At 41.7% G+C, this 17,640-nt stretch overlaps 1 protein-coding gene across 1 annotated transcript in view; it reads right to left on the bottom strand.

Moving 5' to 3' along the window:
* The window catches only part of SYN2 (synapsin II), a 149,516-nt gene extending 132,367 nt beyond the window's left edge, over positions 1 to 17,149 (bottom strand). The window contains exon 1 of the mRNA XM_043885843.1: positions 16,610 to 17,149. Within this exon, the coding sequence (XP_043741778.1) occupies positions 16,610 to 16,995 (386 nt within the window). The 5' untranslated portion in view covers positions 16,996 to 17,149. The remainder of the gene's footprint in view (positions 1 to 16,609) is intronic.
* Between the last annotated feature and the right edge of the window lie 491 nt (positions 17,150 to 17,640).

Raw genomic sequence — 17,640 nt, forward strand, 5'->3', positions numbered from 1 at the left:
ATGTCCCAGAGTTCCTTCAGCTTGGGACTACATTCTCTGACATCCTTTGTTGACCCCTTCTTTTCCACTACCATAGTCCTTTTAGAAGCCTTCAGTGTCTCACAGATGGACAACCAAAGCATGCACCAAATCGGTCTCCAGCCCTGCACAAGTTCTTCCCCCTCCCCATTTTCTACACCATCCCCAGATAAATGGGCTTCCCAGGTAGTACATCAGTAAAGAATCTGCCTGCTAGTGCAGGAGACGCAGGAGATACAAGAGACTCGGGTTTGATCCCCGGGTTGGGAAGATCCCCTGGAGCAGGAAATGGCAACTCACTCCAGTATTTTTGCCTGGAAAATCCTATGGTCAGAGGAGCCTGGTAGGCTACAGTCCATGGGACAATAAAGAGTCAGACACGACTGAGCAACGAAGCAGGCATCCCAGAAAAACCTTCCTAAACACAGTACTGATTGAATTACTCTCCTGTTCCAAAACCTTCACTGTTCTCTACTGACCATGTCTAAGCATTGTATTCAAGGTTCTCCTTGCTGGATCCTAATCTACTAATCCAGGATCAGCTCATGATTCCTCAACATCTTAACCCACTTCCTCAGTCAAATCACTTACCACCTCTGAACACAGCCATGCTCAGGTTCTTTTATCCTCCTCTTTTGCTATGCTTCATGCTCTAGGAAAAGGACTTGGGCACAAAGAAACTTATCATTTGGTTAAAAGCATTTGACAAAAAGCTTAACAAAGTCTATTCAGTCCCTAAAGTTACCCAACCCCATCCTCCATTCTTCCTCACTATTATATTTGGCGAGGGGTCAGGGCGCAGATAATACTTTAGAAACTTCCATTTCATCTTCAAATGATGAAGACTGACTGCAAAATATGAAGATGAAATCTAGTTCCTGGCAAAAATAAAAGTAACTTTTTCCCTCTACTCCTTGGTTTCCTACATGATGGCTTCCTACATGATAACAATTATTTTTTATTCACATAGCACTTCAGAGTTTACAAAGCACTTTTATAACCTACTTTATTTAAATAAAGTGGCACAACAAACCTGGAAAGCAAATATTCTCATCTGCATTTATACATATGGACACCAAAGTTCAGGTTATCACCAATGTTACCTTCCTGTTCTCATATTCCTGGGATTCTCTGCAATAAATGAGGTTTATTCCTGACAACTACCTACTACTCTTCTCAGCATCTCTCTCACTCCCCCTCTACACCTGCATCACTGAGCATCCATTTTTTATTCCACCTCTTCAGAGTGTTGCTCTTGTATTATGGTTATAATCTCCAATATGTTCCTGAGAGCGCCACACATCCTCCTATAGGTATTCATAAATTCCTAGAGGCATCCAAGATTAGAAAGTCTTTGAGAGCCAAAGAATGAATTTTAATGGTAAGGATGTGAGAATGATGTTGACATTCTATCCCAAGGAGACTATCCCAAGAAATTCATATTCCTTCAACAGTTGTTTTTTTTTTTTTTTGAGGCCTCGTATTGGAGAAGGCAATGGCACCCCACTCCAGTACTCTTGCCTGGAAAATCCCATGGACGGAGGAGCCTGGTAGGCTGCAGCCCATGGGGTCGCGAAGAGTCAGACATGACTGAGCGACTTCACGTTCACTTTTCACTTTTATGCATTGGAGAAGGAAATGGCAACCCACTCCAGTGTTCTCGCCTGGAGAATCCCAGGGATGGGGTCGCACAGAGTTGGACACGACTGAAGTGACTTAGCAGCAGCAGCATTGGCCAGGCTGCTAAATTCTGAGGCAAAGAATAAAACATAGGTCTTGCCTTGAAGGAGCTCACAGTCCACTGTAGACCCCACAGGTGTCAGGTCTACACAGAGTACTGATTTTAGCTCAAACAATCTGACTCTTAATGCTACAATCATAGAAGTTTTTTGTCAAATTAGAGCAAATCCCCAGAAGACATTCTACCACTGTTATCCATTCCTCTTCATTGACAATGAATGTCCCATTCAAAATCAAACCATCAAGTTAGCAAATCAACCAGTAAAATGCCAAAAATCCCAGAGCAATTGTTTCACATATTTATCAACAAACATTAGGGAAAACATTCAACTCATCTGTACTCATAGAAATATTTGATAAACTATTCAAAACTGCAGAAAAGTGAGGTGAATTTAGTTGATGGACTGCAAACTGGAAAAACCTTTTATAGGAAACAATATAGCAAAATCTACCAAAAGCTACATATATCATCATAATCTTTCTTTTTTTTAAGCAACACTCACAAGGCATAGCCCCAGGCCCTCAGGGGCATTCAAAGTGTCAGTGATCAATGTGTCCTGCAATTTGCATTAATTCTGGCAACTAGCTGTGTTTTACATTGAGATTTGAGCCAAGAGAGCCAATGATGAGTCGTATTATCATAATATTCGATCAAATAGTTCATATCCTGAAAAACGAAAATGCCTATGGCATTACTATGTAATAATGTTGAAAAATTGGAAGTCAACACAGTTCTCTAATAGAAACATAACTGAATAATTTATGATACAACAGTTCTTAAAATATATATAATTATTAAGACTATGTAACAATATATAAAAATTATTTATAAGGGAAAAACAAAATATGAAATTACAGCTAAATAACAACCACAATTCTGTAAAAATATGTTTGTATTTAGACAAATATTGGAAGAGAATATAAAAATGTAACAGCTGCTCTACTGCTATGGTGAAATTATGATAGAAACATGTTCTATTTAAAACTTCACTTAATCGTGTTGATATAATAATAAAGCATACTTTATTACACTGCTTGTTTAATTGACTACTTTCCCAAATAAACTATAAGCTTTGTGAAGACAGGACAATGTCACTTGTGTTCAGCATTATAGCACTAGTTCCTTATTTCATGAAAGAATTAATGAGATAAACGGGAAACCTCAAACTAATCCCCAAGAAGGGGTGAAGAAGTGGATAATTAAAAACAAAGACAAGGTGGAAATTCCCTGGTGGTCCAGTGGTTTGGGCTTCATCCTTTCACAGTGGGGAACCCAGGAAATCTAAGATCCCAAAAGCACGAGGTCAAAAACAAACAAAAGGTTGGTCTCTATGCCTGTTTTTAAGCTCTAACTATGGGGAAAACCAAATCATCTCACTGAAGCATCTCTGGAAAGTCTCTCTTCCCTCAAAGCCACTGCCCCGACCTTTGCTGTTGAAGGGTCTAGAGAAAGGCAGAGGGTTCTGCTAAGTGGACACAGCAGCAGGACGTTGCAGATATTCAGGGAAAAGGCAGAGTCAGAAGGGACAGGAGCTTCATATTCTTTGCCTCCAAATTCGCTGCTCTTGACTCGCAGAACCTTATGTATGACTCCAGCTGGAAATGAGGTGAGGAAGAGTGGGTGTAGCTCTGGCTAAGAAACAAATACCCAGGTACAAAAGGAAAATAAGAAGCTTTAAAGGAATTGAGCTCTGGAGTGAACATTCTCTTTCCTGACAACTTAAAAGCAGTCTGAAATATACCAGAGGCACCAGAAGGACTCTAAGTCATCAGAGTATTATAAGCATTAACAAAAAACACGTAGGGAAAGGAGACAATCTTTAAGTTATTTTTCAACCAACCTACGCAGCACCTGTCACAGACCATACAGGCTCTTTTCAGCTTAGGCAATCTTTCATCTGTCCTTGGTGCTTTGAGGCAAGAGCATCGTTACTGACTAATGCAGAGCTCAGAAAGTTTAGCTGCATGGAGAAAGGGACACTGAGCAAGGAGAGAAGGGTGCGGAGAAAGAAGAATCTAGATTTTAGATACAGCTCTACTTGTTTCATGTTGTAACTTTAAATAAACCACACTCTCTCTGAGCACTGGTTTCCTAATCAAAATAGGCAACCATACCAACTTATCTCACACAGTTAAGGTGACAATTAAATGAGACGATACATGCAAGTTGAAGTATGTAATACGTTATAAATTTTTACTTAAATATATGGCTTTATTACAGAATCACAAATGCTACAATTTCCTTACAGGGTGAAAGTTAAGGTCAGTACATTTTTCAGCCTGATCTGACTGTGTAAGTCATTCAGGGGCTACAGGAAAATTGATCTCACCCCTCTTTGCCAAGTCATGATCATTTTTTCTTTTAAAGAGTAGACTTTTCATGTGAGTGGGTGGCAATAAAGTATGATTCTCGTTTTCCTCCTATCTTAATGCTAAAATTGCACTGTTCATTACTTAGGGTTACAGAAGATTTTTCTATTTTCCAGCTCTTTCTATGAAAATGCAAAAACCTGTAAAAAGGGATTGTCAATAGCCACTGACAACTCATACTGAACAAAGATTAACTCAGCCTGCTGAAAATGAAAAGCTCAGATATAAGGAGGCCAACAACAACTTGGCCAGGAATCTATGGATTTCAAAGAGGTTCCTATCAGCAACCACCATTGTCTTCAACCTCCAAAATGTTTTAGTCGCTCAGTCATGTCCTACTCTTTGTGACCCATGGACTGTAGCCTGCCAGGCTCCTCTGTCCATGGGATTCTCCAGGCAAGAATACTGGAGTGGGTTGCCATGCCCCCTTCCAGGGGATCTTCCCAGCCCAGGGATTGAACCCGGGTCTCCTGCATTGCAGGCAGATTCTTTACCATCTGAGCCACCAGGGAAGACCCAAATTTCCCCCCAATTTCCATATTTCAGCATCTAACATCTCTCAGACTATTTTCTTACTGAAAAACAAGACCTCATTCCCAAATTTGTTTTAGAAAATATGTTCACCTCTGGAATGGGTCCTAGGCCACAGGAGGCCATGGACAAAGAATGAAAGGCATCGGTGGAGAGGGAAGGCACAGAAAAGTGAAAAAACAAAATTAACCACAGATTCCACAGTTCTAATTAGAATCAGCAGCCCTGATACTTGGGAAAAAACTATTTTTCCCCCTAAATGCTTACTCCTAATTAAATAGAAAAATTGCCCATGACAATACTTTGTGTGTGCTCTGTCACTCAGTTGTGTTCAACTGTTTCCACACCCATGGACTGTAATTCACCAGGCTCCTCTGTCCATGGGATTCTCCAGACAAGAATGCTGGAGTGGGTTGCCATTTCCTTCTCTAGGGGATCTTCCTGACCCAGGGATCAAACCTATGTCCTCCTGCACTGGCAAGTGAATTCTTTACCACTTGGCCACCTGGGAATCCCATGACAATACTTAGAAGGAAATTAAGTGTGGAATTCTTCCTCATATCTACTCTTAGGCCCACCTGTGGCTACAGTTTCAATATGTACATATTTTAATCTGTTGTGGATGTTACTGTTTGAAATCTGACCTCACAACAGTCCTATGAAGAAAGCAGAGCAGGTTTTATGACTTCAGTTTTAAGGATGAAGAAACTGAGACTCAGAGAATAGCAGCTTGCTATCATTAAATTAAACCCAGACCTTCTGACTACAAATCTCCAAAGCTGTCCAGAACATCATGGTGCTTCTTGAGGTCTTTTGGCTCCAGGCTCGCCAGAGAAGATAAATACCAGTTCCAACCTTCCTGTGACCATCTTTCATGGCACTGTTTCACTGTTTTTTTGTGTCAAATATAACAGTTTCTGCAAGAGAACCCCAAGGTAGCACTAAAGGAAAATCATTAATCTAAATACTCATGGCAAACAAAGTTTAACAAATGGCTGGAATAACTAATAATATTGTTCATTTAAAACAAGTTTCTAAAAAAAAATAAAATAAAAAAAAAATAAAACAAGTTTCTAACTAAATTAGTTAACCAGCTAGCTCTATGGCACCTGCAACTCAGTCTAGGAAGCCCATAGAAAAAATGCACAAGATTCAAAGACAGAGACCTGGGTGGTAGTCCTGACTGTATCACTTCCTGGCTATTTGACCTTGGGTAACCTTCCCACCTTAATTCTTTCATAGGTAAATTAAAATAGCATTAATTATTGCCCCACAAATACTACCACGCACCCACGCTAAGTTGTGTCCGACCAGCTCTTTGCAACCCCAAGGATGCTAACCCGCCAGGCTCCTCTGTCCATGGGATTCACTAGACAAGAATACTGGAGTGGGTAGCCATGCCCTCCTCCAGGGGAATCTTCCTGACCCAGGGATCAAACCTGTGTCTCTTACATCTCCTGCATTGACAGGTGAGTTCTTTACCACTAGTGCTGTCTAGGAAGCCCCAAAACTACTGTATGGAGGATTAAATGAGAAAATGGATGTGACAGTCCTCAAAGTATAATTTCTACAACTGAGCCATCTCAAAAACTACTTACCCCAAGACTGTTTCAAAACATTAGTAATCAGTGTTTTCTCAACTATGTGCAACAAACTACTCCAATCAAAATGAAGGAATATTCATTTAGGTTTGTCCTATTTTTCAAAATTATTTTTAGTGTCATAGAAACCTGTCTACAAATGATTTTACTTGACTTGAAGGCTCCTATAAATACTCATATGTAAGCTGCTGCCTCAAAGCTGCTATGAAAATCTGCTTGTCATGATGGAACATTTATTTAATATTTCCCAGGTCCTAGTCACATTAAGCATTTTTGAGAGTTTATGTCAACGGATTCTCACAAGAACCCTTTGAAATATACTTTATTTCCTCTTTACAGTTGAAGAAACTGAAGTTCACAGAGAACAAGACATCGCTCAACATAAAACACATGTCTGTGACATTGAGGAAAAGAAATACCAACGTGTTCGGTGCCAAGGAGAAATTTGGAACATTGTTATCTAGTGACTGCAGAACATAGTCTTAAGAGTTGAACTACCTGGGTTCAAATCTCAAATTCACCATGAGTTTCCTCATTTGTAAAATTAGATTAACAACAGTAATCTGTTTTATAACTTAGTAAATGAGTTAATACATCTACTTAGAACACTTTGGGATTTCCCTGGTGGTCCAGAGGTTAAGATTCTGTGCTCCCAATGCAGGGGGCACGGGTTCAATGCCTGGTTGGGAAACTAAGATTCTGCGTGACCCACAGTGCAATCAGAAATAATAAATAAATAGCAGATATGCATATGCTGCTGCTGTTTAGTCGCTACGTTATGTCTGACTCTTTGCAACCCCACAGATTGTAGCCTGCCAGGCTCCTCTGTACATGGGATTTCCCAGGCAAGAATACTGGAGTGGGGTATCATTTCCTTCTCCTGGGGATCTTCCCAACCCAGGGATCGAACTCACATCTCCTGCATTGGCAGGGGATTCTTTACCACTGAGCCACCTGGGAAGCCCCATATGTACACACACACACACACACACACACACACACACACACACACCACCTCAAAAGCCCAAATACTACTGTATGGAGGATTAAATGAGACATGGATGTCACAGTCCTCAAGTATAAAGTGTCTACAAATAAGCCATCTCAAAAACAACCTTCTGTATAAAAGAACCCCTATACAATGTGATAGGGGTTCTTTTTAGATATTATTGTCATCATTAGATATTACTGTCATCATTTCTCCTGTCATTATTTCACCCCGCTTATCCAAACCTTCCTTCCTCTTTTCCCTGTCCTGAAACGTGTACGCTGACTAGCCTAAAGTTCTCTTACACACATTTTACGCATTACTGCTGTTGTAATTTTTCTATCTCTTCCTTTTAACTGTAATGCCTCTCTCCTTCCTTATGAATATCTCACTCAGCCTTCAAAGCCTAGCTCAGACCTAGCCCTTCTGCAACGTATTTTGTGACTTTACCAGACCACAGTGATTTCTTCCTTCTCTGAACAACTCTTTATACCATCAAACAATATAACCTTTAGAAATCAAATTTCTAAAGGACTCTGAAGATAAATGATTTAGCTCTAATCCCTAACTTCTGAAATAGAAAAGGAGGCTTCAACAGTTAAACTGCCTGAAACAAAAGTGAAACAAAAAGTTACATGGCAGAGGAGAGATGTGAATCCAGGTATTTTAAATGTTTGCAATGATCTTTCCACTATACAATGCTAATTTTGTCTTCCCTAAGATTCTGTACAAGTTCTCAAAAGTGAAAGCATGCATTATATAATTTATCTGACTCTTAAGTTTTTCACTTATTTTGTAGTCTTCATGGAAACTAACACACTGGACTTATTAGCTCTTCGCTAACTGATTAGCAGATCAATCTTTCATTGCTTCCCTTTTCCCCAGGAGTTAAAATGTTAGTAAACACAGGACTCTACAGAACTTAAATTCTCATCATCAGCTATGCCTCAGGATGCGATAGGACTGAAGAGGGAATTATATCCATAGGTGTGCCAAGAGGCACATCACAGCGTCCAACAACAGAAGACTCATTCTATATCACTAAAACTTGGAGGTATAAAAGAAAACACAGTCTTAAGCTGTGTTATTATTAATATTAGGGCCCCTCCAAGGATTCAAGCCCACAATAGAGAGAGGGCATTTCCAGTTTACTCCCACAAAGCCCAAGCCTCCTTCTGCAGGATTAAATCAGGCTCAAGTTACTTCATAAAGTTGGTAGGTCCCCTAAACGAGAACTAGATACACACGATGTCCTAGAAAGGGATTAAAGCTGGGCTTGGGAGGAGTGAAATGGAAGAAAGGTCTTAGACAGAAAGAAAAAAGAAAGACATCTTCATGCCCAGGCTGAGAGAGCAGAAGAGGCAGAGAGCACAATAGCTGTTCTCCAGAAAGGAAGGAAGAGCACGCATCGGGTGTTCATGCACATCAAAAAACGGCGAGCTGGAGAGCTGAATAGCTATTTAATATTTGGCAAGCAACTAATTTTATGAGCCTGTTTGTTCATCATCATGAAGATAAAATGAGACAATGGGTATGAATATGTTGTGCAAACTGTGCAACACAGTGCACCCAGCAGGGATGAAGAAATAAATGCGGGTAGCCAACCCTTCAGCGTATGTATTCAAATGTTCTTCCACCTATCAGGGAGAGGGAAACTCAACCACAAGTGCCCACTACTGAGGAGGAAACACACAGTGGGCATTACAGGATCAACTCCTTTTGGGGGGTCTACCACACGATAGCAATGCTGTAAGAAAGGGGTACTGAAAGGACACTACTTGAAGATGAGCTTTTCATCCAAGGACATGTGAGCCATATACTGACCTAGGCCCCCTCTTTCAAAAGTTTGCAAAAGCATTACCACATAGAACAAATCACAGAGCCAAAGTCTTTGAAAGAAAAATGCACAAAAACTATAACATGGAACTAATGTCGTGCCGTAAAGGATCTTAGAGGATGTCTGTTTCAGTGCTCTCATTTGACAAGAGTTTAGAGAATCAAACTCCAAAGACGCGACGTGGTTTAACTAAGAGTAACAGTGGTACATGTTTTAAAATAATTTTTATTTATGTCTTTACTTGCTGTCCTGGGTCTTCGTTGGTGCCTGGGCCTTTCTCTAGTTGCATTGGGCGGGGGGCTCCTCTCTAGTTGCGGTGCACAGGACTCTCAGTGTGGAGGCTTCTCTTGTTGCTGAGCACAGGCCCCAGGACTTCAGTCGTCGTGGCTTCCAGGCTCTGGAGCGGAGGCTCAGGGCTGCTCAGTCACTCAGTCGTGTCCGACCCTTTGTGACTCCAAGGACTGTAGCCTGCCAGGCTCCTCTGTCCATGGGATTTCCCAGGCAGAAATACTGGAGTTGGGTGCCGTTTCCTTCTCCATCAGGCTCAGTAGTGGCACATTTTTAACGCGTAGTGGTACAAACACTTCTAACCACAACATCATTCTTCTGTGTTCCTACAGCATCTTATGCATACTAATTACCATGCTATACTAAAATCCTACTTAAATGTCTGTCCTCTCCCCTTCTGGACTGGAAGATCTCAGTGGACAAGGCCTACGCCCAACTTAATCTTACATACCCAGCACCTGGCTTATGTTTAGACGTTCAAGTGAACTGAACACATCCCAGTTAACTGTTCTGTAAATTTGAGGGGAAGGTATGAGATTCTGGGAAACTTGCTATTTTGGCCTCCATTCTGAACTTGGGTACAGAAAGACAGTAAACAGTCTGAGGCAGATAGGGACACTAAGGTAAAAATGCGTCCCTGGGAGCAAGGTCATCCTAATACCACAGTCCTACTAACTTTACTATACTGTTGGAGTTTGATGAGTAGGCTCTAAGAGTCTCCTTCAATCATTTTACCATGACCTTTGCTGAAACAACAATAACACAAATAAGATAGTGAAATTACTGGTGGAGATTTAGTGCAATATTATGCTCATGTGGTTCCTTTTGAAGCATTCACAACTCCACAATAACTCTTTAAAAGAAGCAGACACAACAGAATTTTCACAGAGTAAAGGGGTTAAATTTAAGGAATCTACTGATAGAGTAACTAAAGAGTCAGAAGATGAGAATTCTGGTCTCCATTCTTTCACTAACTTCTTATTTGACCTTGGGCAAACCATTCCATTTCTCTGGGCTTAGAAGAAAGGCTTAGAAATTCTAGATCCTAGTTCTCGGTAAACTTGAACAAGCCACTTTACCTCTTCAGATCCACATTTCCCTCATTTATAAAATAATCTGATGATACAATAGCTCTAACAACCTAGGATTCTAAGCTATAGGCTACTGTTGCTATGAACAATGAAATTCTATGGAATTGGTATGTTTGTATTAGAAACAGGACGTATTGATAAAACACTTGGCAGAGAGAAGCCTCAGACCTCACTTGAGCTTCCCACCCCAAGTTTTAATTCAAATATTTCTCTCGAACTACACATAAGCACTGGTCCAGGCTACTGTACTTTGAATTCCCCTATTCTTAATGAAATGCCCAAAGACTGACCAGAGAGGAATGGAAACACGTGCTTCCCAGACCACACATCAAGCTGGTCTCATGATGGTCTCCATCTTTTCTACTGGAGCACGTTGCTTATGCCATCCACTGTCTGGACTGAGCCAACTTGTCTCTTTTGATTTAAATTCTTTACAGCTCAGTTCAAATCTCACTATTTCCATTCTAGCCCACATCCATCTCTCCCTCTTTCAAACATCCACAATACAATACACTGTTGTGGTAGAGATTAAACGGTATTTGTAAAGAACGTGGCACCACACACGACATATAGCAGTGGCTCAAAAAAGGATAGCAGTTGGTGCTTTACCACACTTTAGCACTAATCACATAGCCTTTAATTCAGCGCATCCTAAATTTAATGTGCTTGTGAATCACCTGGAGATCTTATTCAAATGCAAATTATGATTCTGTAGGCGTCAAGTGGGACCTGATAATCTGTAGTTCAAAAAGCTCCTGCTTAAGAAGGGTTCTGTGCCCATCAGTCTTCAGACAAGTTCATTGCCTAACCATTGTCTATTTGTGCCTTTTAATTAATATTGCTGTGTATTAAAGAATAAGCAAGTCCTAATGCCCCAAGTATATTAAAAGTAGAGGTTGTGTGTGTGTGTGTGTGTAGGTGTATGTATATATAATGCATGTGTGTGACTGTGTTAGTCGCTCAGTCGTGCACGACTCTGCAACTCCAGAGACTGTAGCCTGTAAGGCTTCTCTGTCCATGGGATGGATTCTCTAGGCAAGAATACTGGAGTGGGTTGCCATTTCCTTCTCCAGGGGATCCTCCTGACCCAGGGATCAAATCCATGTCTCTATGTCTCCTGCATTGCCAGGCGGGTTCTTTACCATCTGAGCCATCAGGGAAGTCTATATAATGTATAATATATATATTTTAGAAAATTTATGAATTTTTGCCTAGCTAAAACAATTTATGACATTTTGATTCCACTTGTTTTACTTAGTATGAATTGAATGCTAGATTTCTAATTTATATTCATGTAAAACTTTGATATAGTTCTATGTATTTTGGCATCTAGTATTACTGATAAAAGTAGAGAAAATTTATTATCTTAGTGATTGAAAAAAAATTCAAATGAGGCTTGAAACTTCCAATCCAATTCTGAGAATATAAAGAAATACTATGCTGAAAAAAAAATCCAGGAAATTAAAAAGTGATACAGTATTATTAACTCAAGTACACATTTTGTTTAAATTTCACAAAATTTTATGCTAGTGTTCATTATTTGTTTTCATACCCTATTCAAGCCTCCATATTGTCTTCAATTGCTTTGAGCAGCTTCAGTTGCATGCAACAAATTCTGATAAATTCTCTTTTCATTTTTATTCTATTACAAATAGTTTCTAATTTTCCTTGTTATGGCTTCTTAGATACACCCATCATTTAAAAGTAGACATTTAATTTCCAAATACATGGAATTTTGTTTAAAGTATCTTTAATACTAATTCCTCATTTTGATATTAATTTCTCATTTAACTCCCTTATTCTCTGCAATTACCCTGTTTTTTTCAGTTTTTTATTGAGACATTTGATGGCTAAGTTGAAGATCTTTCTTGGTAAATGTCACATTTTGCTTGAAAATATGTGGATTATTTTCAAATCTTTTGATACTGATTTCTAACATAATTCCATAGTGATAAGAGAACAGACTCCATATGATTTTAATACATTTAGACCATAAAACTTTTGCACCTTGTTTTATATCCCTGGATATGTTCCAGTGTCTCCCAGTTTACAGTCTATGGGAACTTACAGAGAAATTGTAGTTCCTACAAATTCTGTTGTTGTGTAAAAGTTGTACACATCAAATTATGTTGAATTGGTTCATAGTACTTTTCAGGTCTACTATATCCTTCTATTTATCTATATATTCAGTCTATTAATTTTTGAGTGATACTGAAACTTCAACTAAAATCTTAATTTATCTACTTAAAAAAATAATTGTAATACATAGTGGAACTATATGTAACCTTCTGTATTTTCCAAGTCTCCTGTAAATGTGTTATCATACTTTCATAATTAGAAAAATTAAAAACAACAACAAAGACAAAAGTAGAGGTAGTAAAATGATCCCTTAATAAATTAAAAAAAAAAAAAGAAAAGCTCCTGTTGATGCCAACTCTGTTGATCCAAGGACCATAGTTCTAATAGGAGGGGAAGTTTCTGGAAACTTTTTTAAATGTATTTATCTTGTCTATTCACCCAGACAGAAAGATCTTAGAAGAGAGATACTATGTCTCATTTTTCTTAGCATATATACCCTATACAGAGGTGTTCAATAAACATCTGTGGATTTACCAATCCGCAGTCTCTAAATACTCCCTAGAACACCTATACCATTCTGATTTTCAAACACTAAGACATTTGAAGTCGAAAAAGCACTTGGTCACTGGAATTAGGCTCACAGGAACAGAGGCAGGGAAGAATCTGAGAGAAAACTTACCTCATAACCAGTGAGAATATAAAACACAGAAAAAACAATATATACAAATGGATGCTTGTTCCTTGTTTAAGCACAAAGGTCATTAAAATGCAATCTTAACTGGACTTCAAATTCAGGTACAAACTGTGAAAGAAGACACGCATTTTCAGGTGTGTGTGTGTGTGTGTGTGTGTGTGTATACACACAATATACATATATATTATTATATATTAATACAGCTATTATTATATAATAGTAGTTTATTAAAATAAAATTATTTATTATATATAATAATTATAGTAATAATTAACTAAAAAGGTATATAATAGCTTGATATCACTTTTTAGTGGAATAGAAACATTTTTCAATGATTCTTTAATGTGCAATTAATCTCAAGGCCTCAGGCACCCAATGAAAACACATTTCAAGCCCCCCCCCCCCAAAAAAAAGAGAGAGAGAAACACCCTCCAATTTTCCCATCAACCTGGTTAGTGATAAGATCCCCAAATTCCATTGCCCACAATTATGCTACAGAAATTCAAAAGAATCGGCTGTGTATCAGGGCTGCCTATTCTAAGCCCCCCTTTAGATTTCCAATTATTGAAATACCTGTTAAAACTCCATAATTCAAATAGGACCAAAATTCTTAAATTTTACTGGGAGGCTATACTTTGACTTCCTATTCAAGCACCAAGAAAACAGTATCAGGCATGTATGACACCTGCTCACAGAATACTATGTAGGTAGCTTAAACTGTGAGACAAATTTACTAAAATCAACCTTTAGAACAAAAAACACCTTTTAAAGTCACTGAGCTTGTCATAAACAGACATCTGCTTCTTAATTCATAGAAACCTTTCAATAAAACCACTCAGCAATATTTAACTGAGATGTTTTTAACAAACATAGACACCTTAAAGAAGACAGACTCTGCAAGTCTGAGAACTGCTGTTAAGCACAGAAACACAGAAGCACAGAACTGTTGTCAGACGCTAGACTCAAACTGGGTTTATGAGTTTTAATAAATCCACGTTATTACTTCAGAGAAAACCTTTGGGAGTCAGTCCATAGGAAAATGGCCTCTATTACTTTCATCAGAAGTCTAGTCTCCAGGGCAAGGTAAATTTTGTGGTTCATGCCAGGCAGGTAGTCTTCCTAGGAGAGTTTCAAATCTCAAAGCCACTGAAGCAGTTATAAACACATACCCATACAAATGAGTATTTTCCTACCTGTGGGTACCTAACTGGTAATTAGACCCAAAACAAATGCCTTCAACAGGGTAGGAGAGCAGAAGCATGTACAGGAGGATCAGATTCTTGCATAAAAAATGAAGCAGTGATTTCATTCTCGTTTCTTCCCTCCTTTTCCTGGCCTTTCTTCAAGACTCATCCTTTGTGAAGCTTTCTCCAATAACTTTAACTCTCACTAATCATTACATCTATTGAATGTCTGAAACACTAGTCTCAACTAATTATTCTAGATTCCTTTTTGTTAACTGTTTTGTTTTCGTTTTGTCTCTCAAATTAGAGTCTGAGTTCCCTGTGAGGTGGGTACACTGCCTAGCCCCTAGAGGGAGCTAATAATATTACTAATAATAAAATAATAATAATAGGTAATACAATGGAGTGGCAATAATGGAGTCAAATAGGTCTATAGTCCTACCATTTGAATGTGAACACATTACTTACTTTCTCTAAGCCTCAATTTGGTGGTAAAAATTTGACAAGAGATCTGTTCGAACAACTAGTACAGGGTTTGTCATATAACAATGCTCAAAAAGCTTAGTTACCTTTCCTTCCCACTTATTAAGCACTTGTTGATTTTGAACTGAGTTAGAGTAATTCTCCTAGGGGACTGCCAATGGCACCGTCGTACACTCTCTTACCTTCCCCATTACACTCTTCCCTGTGCCTTTGTCATTTCCTTACAAAGGTCCCTTTAGATTTTCTACTCTGCTGTCCTAAGAAAAAGCCAACTACACAAGCCACCCCAGTAACTATTCAGAATGGTCGTATCTACAGGCCAGCAGGAAGGCATCTCCACATCTACATCTCATTTTCATCACCCCCACGCCAGCAATCTCTCCCTGTAGGTCTCCCAGTAGGAAAATGATAGAGAAAACCAGAGAAGCAGTCAGAAGAGGAAATGGAGATAAATAGCTCCGTGGTCCCTCTGTGCCTGCCTCTTGGGAGGAAAGACTTAGGTCTAGTCTCCAACCCCAACTCTAGTGAGGAAAGGAAAAACCACCAACAAACAAGCCAGAAAAAAAAAAAACAAAAAAACAAAAACCCTTTCCATGGTCCAGAAGAAAAAGCAACCCCTTTCTCTCACCTTTTCATTTCTTCAAGACCCTCACCAGTCAATTTCACTATACCTCCTCCCCAACCATGCGCCCTGGGTCAATTTCCTCCTCCATAAATTAGAACCTCTTTTAACCAATTTGTCTTAAACAGACCTCATTCATGCTTTTATCAACCAGAGGTCACATACTCCCCCAACCTTCACCATTCCAAGTTGGAATATCCCTTTTTAAAAAAAGGAAAGAAAAAAAGAAGACGAAAAAATTTAAGTTCCCCATCTCCTGCACTAAGGCAGATCTTTTTTCATTTGTGATCCTTTAACGATCCAGAATATTTTACCTCGGTCATCATCCTTTCGACTGGAAAAAGCCACTATCACTTCCACCCCAAAACACATACCCCCTTCCAAAAACGATTTCATTAATCCACATATCCCGACTCCCCCTCACACACATAAACCTGGGGCTGCACAAAATACAAGAATCATACTATTCTCAAACGACTTCCCCATGCTGTACAGGTCCGTGTACACCTGGGCTCCCACATCTGTGCTCTGGTCAACCTTGATGTCAATATTGACATCAGCCTTCAACCGACCAGGTGAAAAAAATACCTTTGCCCTCTCCACCTCACCTCCCCGCCCCTCAAAATACCTATTTTAATTCCTGACTCCCGCCCCCCTCCCCCAGCCTCATAAAGCAGAACCCATTTTATTGGCCTTAAATGTCCCTCCGGGGCTTTGGGACCCTTTTCACCTCAGCTTTTGATGTATAGAGGGAGAAAAGTCTGTCCCCTCCGCGACCCCTCAGAAAGAAGAAAAAAAAAAAAAACTTCTTACGACTCTTCTCTACTGGATAAAGTAGCTCCAGCATATTATGAGGGATTTGAGACAACTGAGGGGCTGTTTTACCTCAGACTTCACCTTTCGAGGCTGATCAGTGCCTCCCCCGCCCCCTACACACGCGCGCTCGCAGGACCTCTCCTCACCAGACCCTGGTTTCGTCGCTGTGACACCTCCCTGGGCCCCGGAGCAGCTTCCGCGCGGCCCCCGCGCCCCCAGCCCCGAGCCCCGAGCCCCTGGCGGCAGCGGCGGCGGCCGGGCACCTACCAGTCGGTGTGCGGCTCGTCGACGACCAGCAGCACCTTGGCCTTCCTGGCAGCGGCGGGCGCGGGCGCGGGCGCGTCCACCAGGCCGGCCGAGGCTGCGGTCTGCTTCACCGCCTGGGACAGCGAGCTGAAGAAGCTGCTGCCCACCGACGGCGCCGGGGCCGGCTGCGGCGCGGGCTGCGGCGCGGGCGCCTGGGCGGGCGGCGGCCTCCGCTCCGGGCCGGGTGAGGCGGCTGGGGGCGCCGACGAGGCCGAGGCCGCGCCCGGGCCGGGGGGCGGCGGCGGTGGCTGTTGGGGCTCCGGCCGCTGCAGGTCGGTCATGTAGCCATTGGGCAGGTTGGCGATGAAGCTGCTGTCCGACAGCCGGCGCCGCAGGAAGTTCATCATCTGGCTGAGAGGCTGGGGGCGCGCGGGGCGGCGGGGCCGGGCGGCGCAGAGGGCGAGACGCAGGCGGCGGCGAAGGGCTGAGGCGGCTGAGGTGGCCGAGGTGGCCCAAGCTCAGTCCGCGGCGCGCGAGCCCAGCAGACAGCCGCGGAGGACTGGGCCAGGCGGGCGGGGCGGCGCGAGGCTCAGCGCCAGGAAGCGGGCGGGGCCGGGGCGGGGCCACAGATCGCCCCGCCCCTCTCCGCAGAGCCGGCGCCGCCCCCGACTCGCCGCCAATTGCCGCGGGCTGGGAGCCTCGGGTCTGCGGGGGTCTGGGGACTCGGAGTCTGCGGGGTCTGGAGACTCGAGGTCCGCGGAGTGCCAGGGCTCCTGCGACCTGGGCGCGGCTCTGTGGGGAGGGCGTGGAAGCCAGTCCTGCTCCCCAAGAAGTGGGTAAGGGGAGCCGAGAGCCCCTATCCCTTTTTTGACTGGGGGAGAAAAGAACCGTGTCCCACCCGAGATGGAGGCGAGGGAAACTGTCCCCATTGGGAGCGAAGAGAAATGTCAGCTTCCCCACCCTGAGGTGAGAGAGGAGCCATTCCTCTCTCGCGCGCGGACACACACACACACACACACACACACACACACACACACTCTCACACCCACCCA

The sequence above is a fragment of the Cervus elaphus genome, chromosome 24, assembly GCF_910594005.1.
Source record: "Cervus elaphus chromosome 24, mCerEla1.1, whole genome shotgun sequence".
NCBI classification, from domain to species: Eukaryota; Metazoa; Chordata; class Mammalia; order Artiodactyla; family Cervidae; genus Cervus; species Cervus elaphus.